The sequence below is a fragment of the Glandiceps talaboti genome, chromosome 13 (assembly GCF_964340395.1).
Source record: "Glandiceps talaboti chromosome 13, keGlaTala1.1, whole genome shotgun sequence".
NCBI lineage: Eukaryota > Metazoa > Hemichordata > Enteropneusta > Spengelidae > Glandiceps > Glandiceps talaboti.
In genome coordinates, this window is record NC_135561.1 from 3,585,601 (window position 1) to 3,599,415 (window position 13,815).

The 13,815-nt window shown below is 34.7% G+C and overlaps 2 protein-coding genes across 7 annotated transcripts in view; one reads left to right on the forward strand and one right to left on the reverse strand.

The window, feature by feature from the left end:
* Positions 1 to 766: 766 nt before the first annotated feature.
* LOC144444912 (carboxypeptidase B-like) lies at positions 767 to 8,252 on the reverse strand. The gene is made up of 11 exons (XM_078134462.1): positions 7,810 to 8,252; positions 6,948 to 7,023; positions 6,572 to 6,778; positions 6,067 to 6,168; positions 5,046 to 5,150; positions 4,194 to 4,304; positions 3,662 to 3,761; positions 3,104 to 3,309; positions 2,350 to 2,410; positions 2,016 to 2,019; positions 767 to 977 (listed from the first exon to the last, which is right to left on the reverse strand). The coding sequence occupies exons 1-11, from the start codon at positions 8,250 to 8,252 to the stop codon at positions 767 to 769; spliced, it is 1,626 nt and encodes a 541-aa protein (XP_077990588.1).
* Positions 8,253 to 9,183: 931 nt separating this feature from the next.
* The window catches only part of LOC144444712 (ATP-dependent 6-phosphofructokinase, muscle type-like), a 54,743-nt gene continuing 50,111 nt past the window's right edge, over positions 9,184 to 13,815 (forward strand). For all 6 annotated transcript variants that reach the window (XM_078134232.1, XM_078134233.1, XM_078134235.1 and 3 more), the window contains exon 1: positions 9,184 to 9,468. In XM_078134232.1, the coding sequence (XP_077990358.1) occupies positions 9,243 to 9,468 (226 nt within the window). In that variant the 5' untranslated portion in view covers positions 9,184 to 9,242. The remainder of the gene's footprint in view (positions 9,469 to 13,815) is intronic.

Sequence of the window (13,815 nt, forward strand, 5' to 3'; positions counted from 1 at the left end):
ACATAAATCAATTCAGAAATAGTTGTTGGTGTTAATTTCATAGAATTTATCACAGTGTTGTCTTATGCATTCCCACATACTTTCACATTACAACAATCACTCACATGAACAGTAACCACCCGTCAGTTCTCAGTAATTGTAACTTTCTTCAAATCATTTATTTTCGCATGCAACTATTCTTTTTACTAAATTTTACTAACTTATTTCAGCTAGGAACATCCCAGGATAGTTGCCTGGCAAGTGAAAGAAAAAAGAATTCCATTCCTCTCAACCTGATGAAAATCATAATTCTAAATATAATCACGATATTTTTCTCTGCATAAACTGTTCATTTTTCCTGTGATAGAAATATTATTGCCTAAAATATGGATGTTTGTGCCTTTTGATCAGAATGTCATCCGCCATTCTCACATAGAGTGTATTTATATGATTCGTCCTTAAAGTGCAAACAACTATATTGAGGCAGTAATATACTAGTATAACAATTTCAGGGCAATGAATAGGGAACTTGCAAACCCGCCATGTTGAATGTTGCATCATGGGAAATGTGATATTAAATACTAACCAATTAGCATTGTAAACAATAATGTTACATTGCTTGTAACCACAAATGATCAATTCATAGTCACCTTGACCATTGCGAGAGGTTTATTTTATCGGTAGCTCCAGATTAGGTATTACAAGAACCACAGATAATCCCATAGTCCTTTGCATCTGAGCATGCTCAGTCTGGATTGCAAGTTCCCTATTGATCAACTCTTTTGATTTACTGGATAGTTAAAATACATTCCAGAAGTGCCTTTAGTCCAGCATAGGTTTCCTCTCCACTTGGTATAATTTGTTCATCTGGAAGCAGGAAGCCAAATTCTCCGGTATCACGAAGTTCGATCAGATAGGAGTATTTTATAGAGGAAGCGCCATAGCCCCAATCAATGCTCATACCATAATATTCACCTAGGAACAGATTGAAAATGGACCTTAGTTCACAATAATATCATCCCCAAGTATAAAATGCAAATTGCGTTTGAAAGTAACATACACATTCCACTGATATTATAAAGTCACAGACGTGCAATGTATTTTATTATATTCAAAGACTTATACATTTGTACCATACTCAAGCCCAAGTTATTGTATTTGCACAGAAAATAGGGATATTACCATAGTCTTTCTATCCACATGATCGTTCATGATAACCAGTGTCTACGTCACTACTTTGCGGTGCTCGAAGTATTAGTCAAAACATTCGAAATCAGTGCACCATTATTTTTTCAGATTTTTCATAAATTATGCTTGTAGGGGAGGTACAGCAATTATTCCCAATATTTTACTTCATTCAGTCAGAAAATACTCGTTGACTAAGGATTTGTCACCACTCGTCTAGAGTGACTCGTAGTGACAAGGCCCCTTAGGTCATTCATATTTTCCTTGAATGAAGAAAAATATTGGGGAATAATATGCAATTGTTCTAGGTTTATTATTTGTAAATGGTGTAATATGAATCAGGGGGATAGCATCTGAAATGTAGTATGTAGGTCTATGATCAATCACAGCCATGCAATCACAGGGTGCTCAGGATCATTTAGTTCTGTTTACAAATATAAACAAAACAAAATAAACATACAAGTAAACAAACAAACAAACTAAACTGACAAATGAGTAGATACATACATGAGTAAACGACAACAAACCAACAAACAACCAAACACTGCCCTCCCCCCCAATGGTCACATATGGAAATAACCCACGGTTATTTCCATATGTGACCATTTCGGGGGGGGGGGGGGGGGGGCAGTGTTTGGTTGTTCGTTGGTTTGTTGTCGTTTACTCATGTATGTATCTACTCATTTGTCAGGTTATTTTGTTTGTTTATTTACTTGTTTATTTGTTTGTTTGTTTGTTTACTTACTTGTATGTTTATTTTGTTTTGTTTATATTTGTAAACATAACTAAATGAGCCTGAGCACCCTGTGATGCAATCTAATTTCTTATGGTGATATAAATCCCTCTTCCACCCATCTCCCCAACACACATTTTAGACAGATATATATATCAATAATGATCTGAGCACCAGCACACGAGAAACAGCACACCAAAAGCACATACATTATGATAATTACTGAACTCAAAATAAAATTGTAAGATTGCAGAATAAAACTTGAGATGAAAATAAAACGGACACAAGCAAGAAGTATAAAACAAAAATAAAGGTAAACATGTTCTGGATATTACGTCCATAGAAAGTTGTCGAAAGTTCGGCGGATTGTGTGTTACTGTAGTAGCAAAGAAAGTGACCTGTTTGTTGTTACAATGATGAATCATACTGTAATTTACCATTCAAATCACGACACTGATACACCGTTCCATGCACGGCCTCCAGGGCTGCACAGGCATCATTGGCACAAGCAATCTGAAACAACGCAAATGATAAGATATATTGCAACAATACTAACATTGATAGGTGGGCAAGTTTTGATATATTGTTTTCGTGTGCTACAACGTTATCGACACTATTTTTTACATTTTGTTCACCCGATTTTTTTGTCTAAAAAATAAATATTTATTATCGTATTGTACAACGTTGTGGGATATTTAAAAAGAAGTGCTTTACAAATTAAGTAATGTTAAAAATCTATTCATGTAAATGATTGATCCCTCTATGTAAGACAATAAATCAAGTACTTGACTGGCCATGTTGCTGGGGATGTCAAAAAATGTTACAGGACAGGGATGTTGACCTAAGTCCAGGGATGTTGACCTCAGTCCATGGAGGTTAATAGTAATGAATATTGATTAAACATTATTAACATAACAAACAATGTTAATGAAATAAGTTGCTATGATGGCAGCGGTGGGATACTGTATAGTCCATAGCCATTAGCCCACCCTCTAGTAACTACTGAAACATCGCTAATAGCAACCAATATTACTACAGAAATAGAGAGCTGTGTGGCAGCGGTGGGATACAGTCCTATAGCCATTAGTCCACTCTCTTGTAACTACGTGTGAAACCTCCCTAGTTGCAACCAATATTACTGATTGCTATGTGGCAGCGGTGGGATATAATAGTTTGTGGTTGATGTGGATACTTATAATGACGTACTTGATCCGGGTAGTCTACAGGGTTGTAATTATCTGTGTAAGCCCATGGTGTCAGCCACAATTGAGAGTAACTATGAATATCTATGAATGTTGTAACTTGCTGTGTTTGATTTAATGCAATTATGTAATCAGTTACGGCCAGTACTTCAGATTCGGAGTGTGCTTCAGAACCACCGTAGTCATTGGCACAGGGGTCGGTTACACCAGCTGTAAAAAAACGAGGAAATCAGAGAGGATGAACAAATCAACAAATATGTATACTAAAACAAGAAACATGGAATAACACAATACAGCAAACATATTTAACAAAATGTGAGACACTCTGATATCTCCACCCACCCACTGGCCACTCACCTACACAACAATCATCCAACCATTCGCATTTCGCCAATCCATCTATGGATGCATGGATATTGGATGCATACATACATGTATTACCTACCTACCAACCAACCAACAAACCAACCTACTTACCTAACCCACCCACCCATACCTACCTACCTACCTACCTACCTACCTACCTATGTCTGCAGACAGACAGACATACAGACATATACACGATACTCACACCCCCACGTGTAATTAAAATTTCGGTTGGCATCTGTCCCGATGCATTCAGATCCCTCGTTCGGTGATCGTGTCTTTCTCCACATACGATTCTGTGAAAAAATAGTTTTGCATTACATGTAACTATCTGATTTAAAGCACATTATTTTACCAGCGAGGATAATTTATCTATCTGAAGAAAACGGTATTTTTCATGACTGAGAGGTACAGACAAATAGATAAACGAACGTAACATCATTTATGTCATGCACATTAGTGTGATAGATGAACCATTTGACAAATTCGTAAGAGTACATTTAGACACGCATACAAAATAACACGCAAGGAAAACATATACGAAATAAAAATGATGACAAAAATAGGTAGTTAGACAACTAGACAGACGGAGACAGACAGACAGACAGACAGACAGACAGACAGACAGACAGACAGACAGACAGACAGACAGACAGATAGATAGATAGATAGATAGATAGATAGATAGATAGATAGATAGATAGATAGATAGATAGATAGATAGATACCTCCACCCATGTATACTCATAGCCATCAGGATTCATGACTGGTAAGATATAAAAATCATATGTATCCAAGTACTTTCTGACGTCAGGATCTGTGTCATAGTCCACCACTAGCTATAAAATAAACAAAAACAAAAACAAAAACAAAACAGAGATAGCTTTGATCGTCTTTTACAACTCAAGCAATCTACTTCCTACGATCCAAGGGGTTGAGAAATATAGTCATCCAAACTCTCACTAATATACTTTATTGTGCAAAAAAATGTTTAAAAGAGAAAATATATATAAATAAGGTAGAAATATAACAAAAATCGTATAATTAATAAAATTTGGACATAAAAAATAAAACTGTACAACGAATAAAAAAAAAAAAAATGCAAATTCAAAATGTTCTCTTTGGCCTATTCGGTTTGCCATAAGTCTGAACCTGCTGACCCCTGTGATATAACACTACTAATGTCCTAATGAATTTCTAAAGGTTTTGTAGATCTGTATGTCATGATATTATACTGAATTAATCATGCGAGTGGGCGATATGTTAATTTATCCATGAACTTGATGTTGCCCGTAACAAATAAAATTATGCCTGTTGATCTTTTTTCAATGCTTTTCTCGCATAGAAATAAAACACTTAATTTTTGTTCACAATATCAATTTATCGTTGCCTGTTCTTGTCTTTATGATACCAATGAGTTAATTCTGGTTCAGTTATGAGAAATTCACTTTATCAAGTCACACTTAAATAGGTTATTAGTAGATTATTACACGTATTACTCGACATGTATAAAAATTACTAGCATGTGCTTTTACATTCAGAATCACATTGTCATTCATATTCCCAGAAATCGGTGTTACCTGGTTAGTCATAAACATAGTAACTGCTGGAGATATCCATTCCCTAGCATGAATACCACCATGAAACCACACCGCTTTCTTTGAAGAGTTTTCTGATGATCCGACCTTTCAGGTAACAAAAAGAACATGAAAAGAAAGAACGCTTTTATAGAAGTATGCTGCAAAATATCCCGTAGATAAGAGCAAATATAGACCTTTGATATGTAACTTATACTGGGCTATATATCGGGATATGAGCTGTATGTTTTATACAAATATGATTTTAAAAACCTGAAACGTAACATACATATATTATATATATATATATGTGTGTGTGTGTGTGTGTGTGTGTGTGTGTGTGTGTGTGTGTGTGTGTGTGTGTGTGTGTGTGGTAAAGTCACCTTTCTGACCTATTATTCATTTATTTAATCTATTTACTTTTTTGAATTTATTTGTTATTCATTTATGATGTTTTTTTTATCGTTTTGCCCATGAAATCCCATGCATCTGCGAAATCCCATGTGATTGCGTAAAATAGTTTTCATCCATGCGTCTGAATGACGTCATCATCTACACACAGTTGAGATTTCCGTAGTCTTTCTGAGGCAATGCATGTAACACTACATCGTCAATCCAGGAACGACGTCAATGTTTAATGGAATGATCGTCAAACATTAGGTAATGGAATACAATATAAGATAAAATTACAACAGTTTATCATCCAATCACGGAGCGAATACTGCTTATGCAAGTTAATCCGTGACAAATTGCATCCAGTTCTCATGCGGTTTATGGCTTATGTAGTAATGCAGTTGCAGATATAGAACTTAATAGAAGGGTTGGGTGCAATTTGTCACTGATATAAGCCACGCCCATATTTGTACCACAATTTTGTACCAAATCAAATCAAATCCAACATTTCAATCATCCATTAATGGCGCAAGATTTGATTTAAGAATCTATCGAGTAACTAGATAGGGGAATTTCTGTCACATGGTATGTACAAATAAAGAATTAACACCGGTTTCTGGTAATGGTATACCTTAAGTGCTCGCATTTCTCTTCCTTCGAAAGATGGACCTACAACAAAGTCAGTCACCAATGATGGATATGTCTCCGCCATCTCCTTTACCCAGTTTTCAATCTGTCGGTAAATAATTATTATCAAATTACACAAGATATTATATAAGTGATATATAGATCATCTTCATATTCGAATCTATATATTTTCACGTCTTTTATTTGATTTTGTGATGTAACTTGTACACCTATGCTAATATGTCTGTTACATGTACATCAATAGATCCATGGTTACACATGGACATTGGTTAGTTCCAATGAACTATTTCCATGCATAGGCCCTCACAAGAATGATTTGTTGCCACTTTTTTTTATCCGTTGTTACTTTCACCGAGTGTATCATTTTCTTCTTTACACTTTCTGGTGCATGAAGTCCAATTCAAGAATTCAGTAAAGATAAATAAGTACTACTTATATAGATAGCACACGGCTACCGTATTACTACATAGTTTATTTCCATAACTCACCTCGCTCAAATCATAGTATCTTGTGAAATCATAATCACTTAAATGAATTGACGGTTGTGTACGTTTACTGACTTGATTATCTATCAAACTCTGAACGTTGTCTATCATCACGTGATAGTCCATACCATATTTGGCAAACACACCATGTACGTACTCTAACTGCTCCGGTGAAACCATCAAGTCACGTGGGAAGTTCCAGAAATCGAACTGTTGGAAGTATAACGAAATTAAAGTAAAAATGTTGACATTTATTAAATTTATAGTTTAATTTTGCTTGAAAAAAGTTACCAGTACAACCGAAAATTTAAATATTTTGAAAAAAAAGCTACCAGTACAACCGAAATTTAAAGTATTGTTGCAGACTTTGTGGACTTACTTCCCCTTGACTGTGAAGTCGCTTCATCACCTTCAGGTTCAATTCTTTCTCCACATCAACACGGAGAACTTTGAATCTGAAAAAAACCCGAAAAACTAATTAAAGTCCAGCTGCTTTAGTTCTTGATGAGATGTTAACAGAACGAAAGATGTTTTAAAGTATATATTTTGAAAGAGAACGGTTTGATTCATAAATGCATTTGTATTCAAAATATAAGCATTGAATTTTGTCTATGTTCTGTACAAGTTTCATACTTGTCTGTGGTGTAAGGTAATATCGACTTACCCGTCATATTGTGCACTGTAGCTGTAACATATGGCAACACAAAAACACATACACACCAGACGAAACATTTTGATAAATGTTGTGTTGACTTTGAAAAAGTCTTGCTTGACAACTTCTTACAGTTTAAGAATGAGACAGTTGTACAAACAAGCGAAATAATTGGTAAAATGTCCTTCTTGTATGATGTAGACTCGGCGAAATGGCTAACATATACTGAACTCGATAATTAATAAAGTGGGTACGGGCCGGGGTAGCTGATAAATGAACAAAATATACAAAAAAACTTGTATGTATAGAACAGATAAAGATACAGAATGTGTCAAAAAAGTTGATATTTGAACAGATGGGCATACACCTGTTGGTATTTACACACTATTAGTGACGTATTTACACACCATTAGTGACGTATACATAATGATAAATGTAATATACATCATATTCAGTAGATATTGAACACATTTCTGCCTAGCTAGTTTCTGTAATATTTTTTACAAAGTGAAAAAATATAAACTCTCATGTTTGCAACTGTTTTGTTGTTATATTTCATAGTCTTTATTAACATGTGCTCGTGGCGCACTTTCTATATCTATCACTATTTGGTTTCCTATGACAGTAGGTGATATGTACTAGAAGATTACTGACCATTCGAATTCCTACATTACAATTATTTTGTCGTCGTTGGTGGTGGTGAACCTCAAGTCTAGCAAGTTTTGCTCGACTAAATAGCGGCGTTTTTAGGTGGGTAGCAATAGTTTTGGTTTTTTCAATATTTTCTGCCATTTCTGTAAAGTGCTTGTTAAATGTTTCAGAGTCAGTGGTAGCTTTATCATCAAGTTCAATAGAGACTGGTGTCTTTGAACTTGATTTCGGTGAAAGTTCAAGCAAGTGTTTTCTTACTATGGTACATGTATCGTGTTTATTCTCTTCCATCAAGTTTGTTAGTGTAATAGTTTTTGACTCGTTGATCATGCGTTTTAATTTATTTCTCCAGTACTTGGCATTTTGTGTTCCATCACCCATTGATTTATAATTGTCACGTATGGCCAATATTTCATTAGTCATCCAATCAGGCTGTTTGGGATAACGCACACGCCTTTCTTAGAGTGGAGCGTGTTTGTACATGATGTCCATAAAGAGTTGGCACCATACTGAAAACGCATCTGTTGGGTCATCAAATATGTCGATGACAGATCAAGGTACTTCTTCTAGATCGATTAAAAATGCTACATCACTAAAGTGTTTAAATGACCTGTAGTTGTTAGGTGCAATAATTGTAGCGTCTTGCTGTGGATTTGAGGATTTTTCCGTCTGTTTTGTTTAACCCGCACCTTACCCGTTAGGTGCGGATTAACACTAAAACTTAAAAAGTCACCAAAACAGACGAAAAAAACCTTCAAAACCGCAGCAAGACGCTACAATTATTGCAGCTATATGTAGTTGTATGACCATAAATAGTTGTAGGTTTCTTTTTAAGCCAATTGTTTTGTTTACATGAGATGCAGACAGAAAGTTGTACTCTACTCTCCTCTACTCTAGAGAGACGAGTATGTTTTGCTGTGTATAGTAGATTGCTACATTGGACTTGTGATTACATGCGTTACATTTATATTTTATGTCTTTATCATTAATCAGTTAGTTGCATGTATTTGGTAGTTAGAACATAGATCGTTAAAATCTATCGCAACGGTATGTGCAAATTTGGATATTAATAGAACGTTCTGAGAACGTTTCACATTGCATGTTGTGTTGACCACATCATATGGAGATTTCGCCAAGATAACTTCACTATTTCATTCTCAATCAAAATATCTTGGATAGCAGGAGTGACTCGGAGGCCTCGAGGGTCAGCACAGTTAGCAAGAGCGCCATCAAGAGTTCAAATAGAAAAATGAGCACAATGTTGGTGACCTCTGACCCCTAACTTTAACCTTGCTATCCTTTTTGTCGTGCCTCAAAGTGTTGCATAAATTATCATAAACATTTTTATTCAGGGCCTATCTAAGGGAATCCATGAGTAGTTACAGCGGCACCGGTGTTAAGCGGACACTTGGCGGACAGAGGCAAGTAGACGACTCGAAGATGGCTCGGAAAGAATCAACTGAGAATTTACCCAACGATGTTTGTGATTCTGTCGCTCGTTTTGGCCATCGCCCCAGTCTCCAGGGCTCTCTTATGGAAGATATTCGCAGCCATGGGAGAAGTATTGCCGTCTTTACAAGCGGCGGTGACTCGCAAGGTAAAATTATTTAGAATGATTTTGTGGTTAACATTCATAGGCCCACAAATAATTAAACTGCAGATCTCAACTCTGTCCAAATCGCTCTTCTACTTAGTTCTCGCGTTTGAAATTTCACGTGCTCAACTAGTTTGCACATCTGCTATGTCACACTTCCGTATGTCTATGAACTACCGCAAATGATTTAATGCTACCAACGATCGAGCACGACATTCACCGGCATTTTGTGATTAGGCCACCGCACGTTGTTTTCGGTCACGTTCCGTCATAGTTGCTGTTGTTATTGGAAATTATCCAAGTTTCAACAGCGTACAGATTTTTATGATATCTGATCTCGTGTTCATATAAAATTTAAATGTTATTAATGTTATGACAGTTAAAAGATAAAATTAATTTTAGAGTTCACACACCAATCAGACATCAAAAAGTGCTCAAGAGTTTGAAAATAGTTTTAATTAATGTTTTAATTTGAATTATCATAAAAATTGAAATAAAATTGATGTAAATAGTAGTTGTCACCAATCACGAAAGATATATTGTAGATAGAAATGTACACAACTAACTGACATGCTAAACAACCCAATTACACTGACAGATCTAGTGAAAACTTCCTGCCTAAATGTTCACAATGGTTATCAATCAATCAGCTCAGAAGTTTCCAATCAATTTCTAAATATGTAAGGCAAAATTAAAAAAAGAGAGTAATTTCTGATGAATGCATCACAATGCATGTACTCTTTGAGAAATAGGTTAGGTCAGCCTTGTATTGATAATTTGGATATTTTTTTATCTCTATTCATTTTGAAATTTGTCTCATTTAATTTTTGATACAAAAACTAACATTTAATACTATTTTCATGATGATTTTGGTCAGACATTAACATGTTTATGGTTGACAAAGTAATCAGAACTGCTGTGAAAAGATTTTTTACCTGGCCTATTTACTGGTTTTACTTTTAGTTCTCGGCTAAAGTACATGTGTACCTGGTTTCTGTTGTCAATGTCATGAAAAGTCACACATTTATAAATGTCATTTAGTTGACCTTTTTTGGCTTTTTAGTTTGACATACTAGTGCACAAGTCTTATAGATTATGTGACTGCACACTGACACTGACTTCTTTGCAGAAAAAAACTCTTTGCTGACATTTTGTTATTTTAAGTTCTTTTAAAGTTTTTTGGGGTTCTTTTTTCTTTTCCTTTTTTTGCTTGTACAGTGTAATGGTACAGTACACAATGTATATAGTATAGATGTAACTTAGGTCATCAGAAGGCCCAAGGGTTAATGGGGAAAAGTTAACAGCATTAAGTTAAAGTAGGTCTACTTTGTATACCGATAGTTCAACTATTTCTTACTAATTTTGAGATGAGCTGGAGGAGGGTCTGAACAAATTCTGTATATCATATAGTGGAATATCAACACACCATGCATACACAGTTTAATAGTTATGGTTATGAATATATATGAATGAAGGTTATTGAATTAATAAAATAGTAACTCTAGATTGTCAATTTTCCATGGTTTCTTGTAATACCATATATTTGAGTATCACCAAAGGTCGCTGAAGTACAGAATAAACTTACATGTTATAGGTGGGAAGAGATGATGCAGTTGGGGGGTGGGGGTTAAGGTGTTGTGAGGGTTTAATTTTCACTACTCCACAAAATAATGTAACTTAAGTTATTGGAGAATTAATGATAAACTGAGTTATCAATTTGATAAAATATTTTGTATGCCATGTAGGACTAAATTTTAGATTATAGAAAACATGTCAAAACATTCAATTGCATAGTACACTTATTCTTGGCTGCATCTCTCCTTAACATTTCAGGGCAGAAATAGCCATTAGTTGATTTATTTGGGATGAAAACAAATAGTGAAAATAAGTACAGGCACAATTATAGGATAACGTACAAACATGAATTTCAATCTTCGATAATTGATATTGTTTATTTATTTCTGAATACACTTATTAGAGTAATGGAAGTCATAAATCGACAAATTATACACAGTTTACAAGTTATGTTTATGAATAAATTATGCAAATGAAAATTATTAAATTAACAAAATAGTAACTCTAGTTTTGCCAATTTTCCATGGTTTCTTGTAATACCAGGTTTCGTGTGAAAATATCCATAGTAATGTCAGAAGGCAGTGATAAATAAATGAATTTACCAGATAGTCACTTGTTTATAAAGGTCATTTTGTTACTTCTGAGTTCTATATTGGTTTGACCTTTAGTTGACCTTTGCAGGATGAATGTATGCTAGCAGTATGACGTTAATGAATAATCTGAATGTATCCTTGGTACAGATTACTGAAATAAGAAAGTCAGATTACATTACTGTTAAATTAATGTTGATTGTGTTATATTAACAGCTCAATGTATGAATCCCATGTTTTCATATTAGTGCTACATACACATTCTCGCAAACCAGAGCTGTTATTTCTTCTGCTAATACACTTCAAAATAAAAGGTGGGGAGGCGCGTTAAGAATGGTGCCATAAAACAGGCCATGGTTTGCAATGATGTACATTCAGTAATGTAACTATAGGGCCATTAGAATTAGATCTACATTGTACCATTCAGTTATTCAGGTCCAAGTTTTAATCTAGCTCTGCCAAACTGTTCTTTTCCCAACCAAATTTTAATCCATAACCCAACATTGGCCTTTAACTTGACCTCAACAATTTTAAGAATAATGGTACTTGTAAGTCTGAGGTGGTAAATAGATTAAATCTACAAGAGTTAGTCTGTTATTAAGTTTTTATATAAAAATACATCCCTACAGTTAAAACTGAATATTGGAAATGGGCATTTCACTACAGTGGTGCTGTTCTTCTAATTTCTATGGAACAATCTACCCTATCAATAAGATCAGCTCTGAATTCATAGATATTTAAAAGACATCTTAAGAATGTAGTCTGGTAATGTAAGTGGATATCTTTTAAAGTACACTGTGCCTTTAAACTTTTTGTCGTAGTTTGTCCCTTTTTTGTGTATTTTTCTGTGTTCGTATTAAATTTTGCAACAGGTTCCATTGGGAGAACAGTGCTTAAGCACTGAAGTGGTGTCTGTATGTGAAATATTAATAAATAAATAAATAAATGAAAATATACTGTAGTGCACATGGGAAATGTGTAAATTGTACCAGGTAGTCTTGTTTTACCAAATGGTGTTGAAAAGCTTAGTGGTCACATACATAGAGGGCCTGGAAGCAGACATTGAATTGGGTAGTTAGTATACATGTCAGTATGTATTAGCATGTCCACAATTACAGGAATGTCTATAGCTATATACAGTTACAAACTTAGATGACACTCCAACATCTAACCTAGAATTCCATTTTTGATACATGTGTATTTGTTGTGTGTATTTGTTGTGTGACAGAACCCTGTGATATGTGTGAGTACCAGTGTGGTGTACTTGGAGCACACATGCCTTTTCTCAGGCTGTACTTTCAATCTTTCAAGACCTTTTATAGCAAATGCAAGTGCACATACCCGGAATACCTAAACTGACAGACACTCATAAAGTTCTGTTATAATCATTACACATTTAGTTTACACAAATTTTGTGGGAAAAAAAATGCAACTGTCAGTCCACACAATTTTGTGTGTGTGTGTACCATTTGCATTGTTTATTTGCATGTACAGGTACATGTTGTATGAAGTAATAAGGTGTTGGTATTGCACTGCATAATGCTACCTGTAAAACAAATACATGTATGTGTATGTACTGTAGTATGCAGGCATACCAAATTACTACTACTACCACTACCTCTACTACATATATAAGATAATTTAGTCATTGCATCTTATGCCCACATTCAGTTGTTTAATGAATTACTAAGATTCCAAGGTATTACCAAAAAGTTGATAAATGATAAAAATGTATAGTTTTGTGTGTAAGACCATGATTTTACACAGCAACCGTAGACAAATAAAAAAACTTAGGAACCCAGGTAGAAATTATATCATATGCCAACTTTATCTTAATACATACTGCATTGGTCTGTCAGTCTATATACACCATGTGTATCATCAAATATACTCTTGAGATAAACTTATCTTGTATTGTCAGGATTTAGTCACATCATTTGGAAGAAAGAGAAGCCTCAAGGATTCATAGTCATTTCTATCAGACATTCTGATTACAATCAGACGACTCAACCTGTTTTATTTGCTGTATTTTATCTCTACTGTACTTTTCTAGTACTTCTCTCTGTCTTGTAAGATCAGATTGGATGAGACAAAGATTACATCTGAAGCTATTGAAGTAGGCAGAGTAGAATTCCCCATTAAAAGTATGGAATCAAAAGCCAACTCTTAATTTGATGTAAGAAAT

Excerpts from the sequence above, each read along its gene's own strand:
- LOC144444912 (XM_078134462.1), bottom strand. The coding sequence starts at position 8,252 with ATGGGTGATGGAACACAAAATGCCAAGTACTGGAGAAATAAATTAAAA. Across the intron at positions 7,024-7,809 it reads AATAGTGATAGATATAGAAA|ATTCAAAGTTCTCCGTGTTG; the intron begins GTGCGCCACGAG and ends GGTTTTTTTCAG. Across the intron at positions 3,310-3,661 it reads CACGTGGGGGTGTGAGTATC|CTGGTGTAACCGACCCCTGT; the intron begins GTGTATATGTCT and ends GTTTTTTTACAG.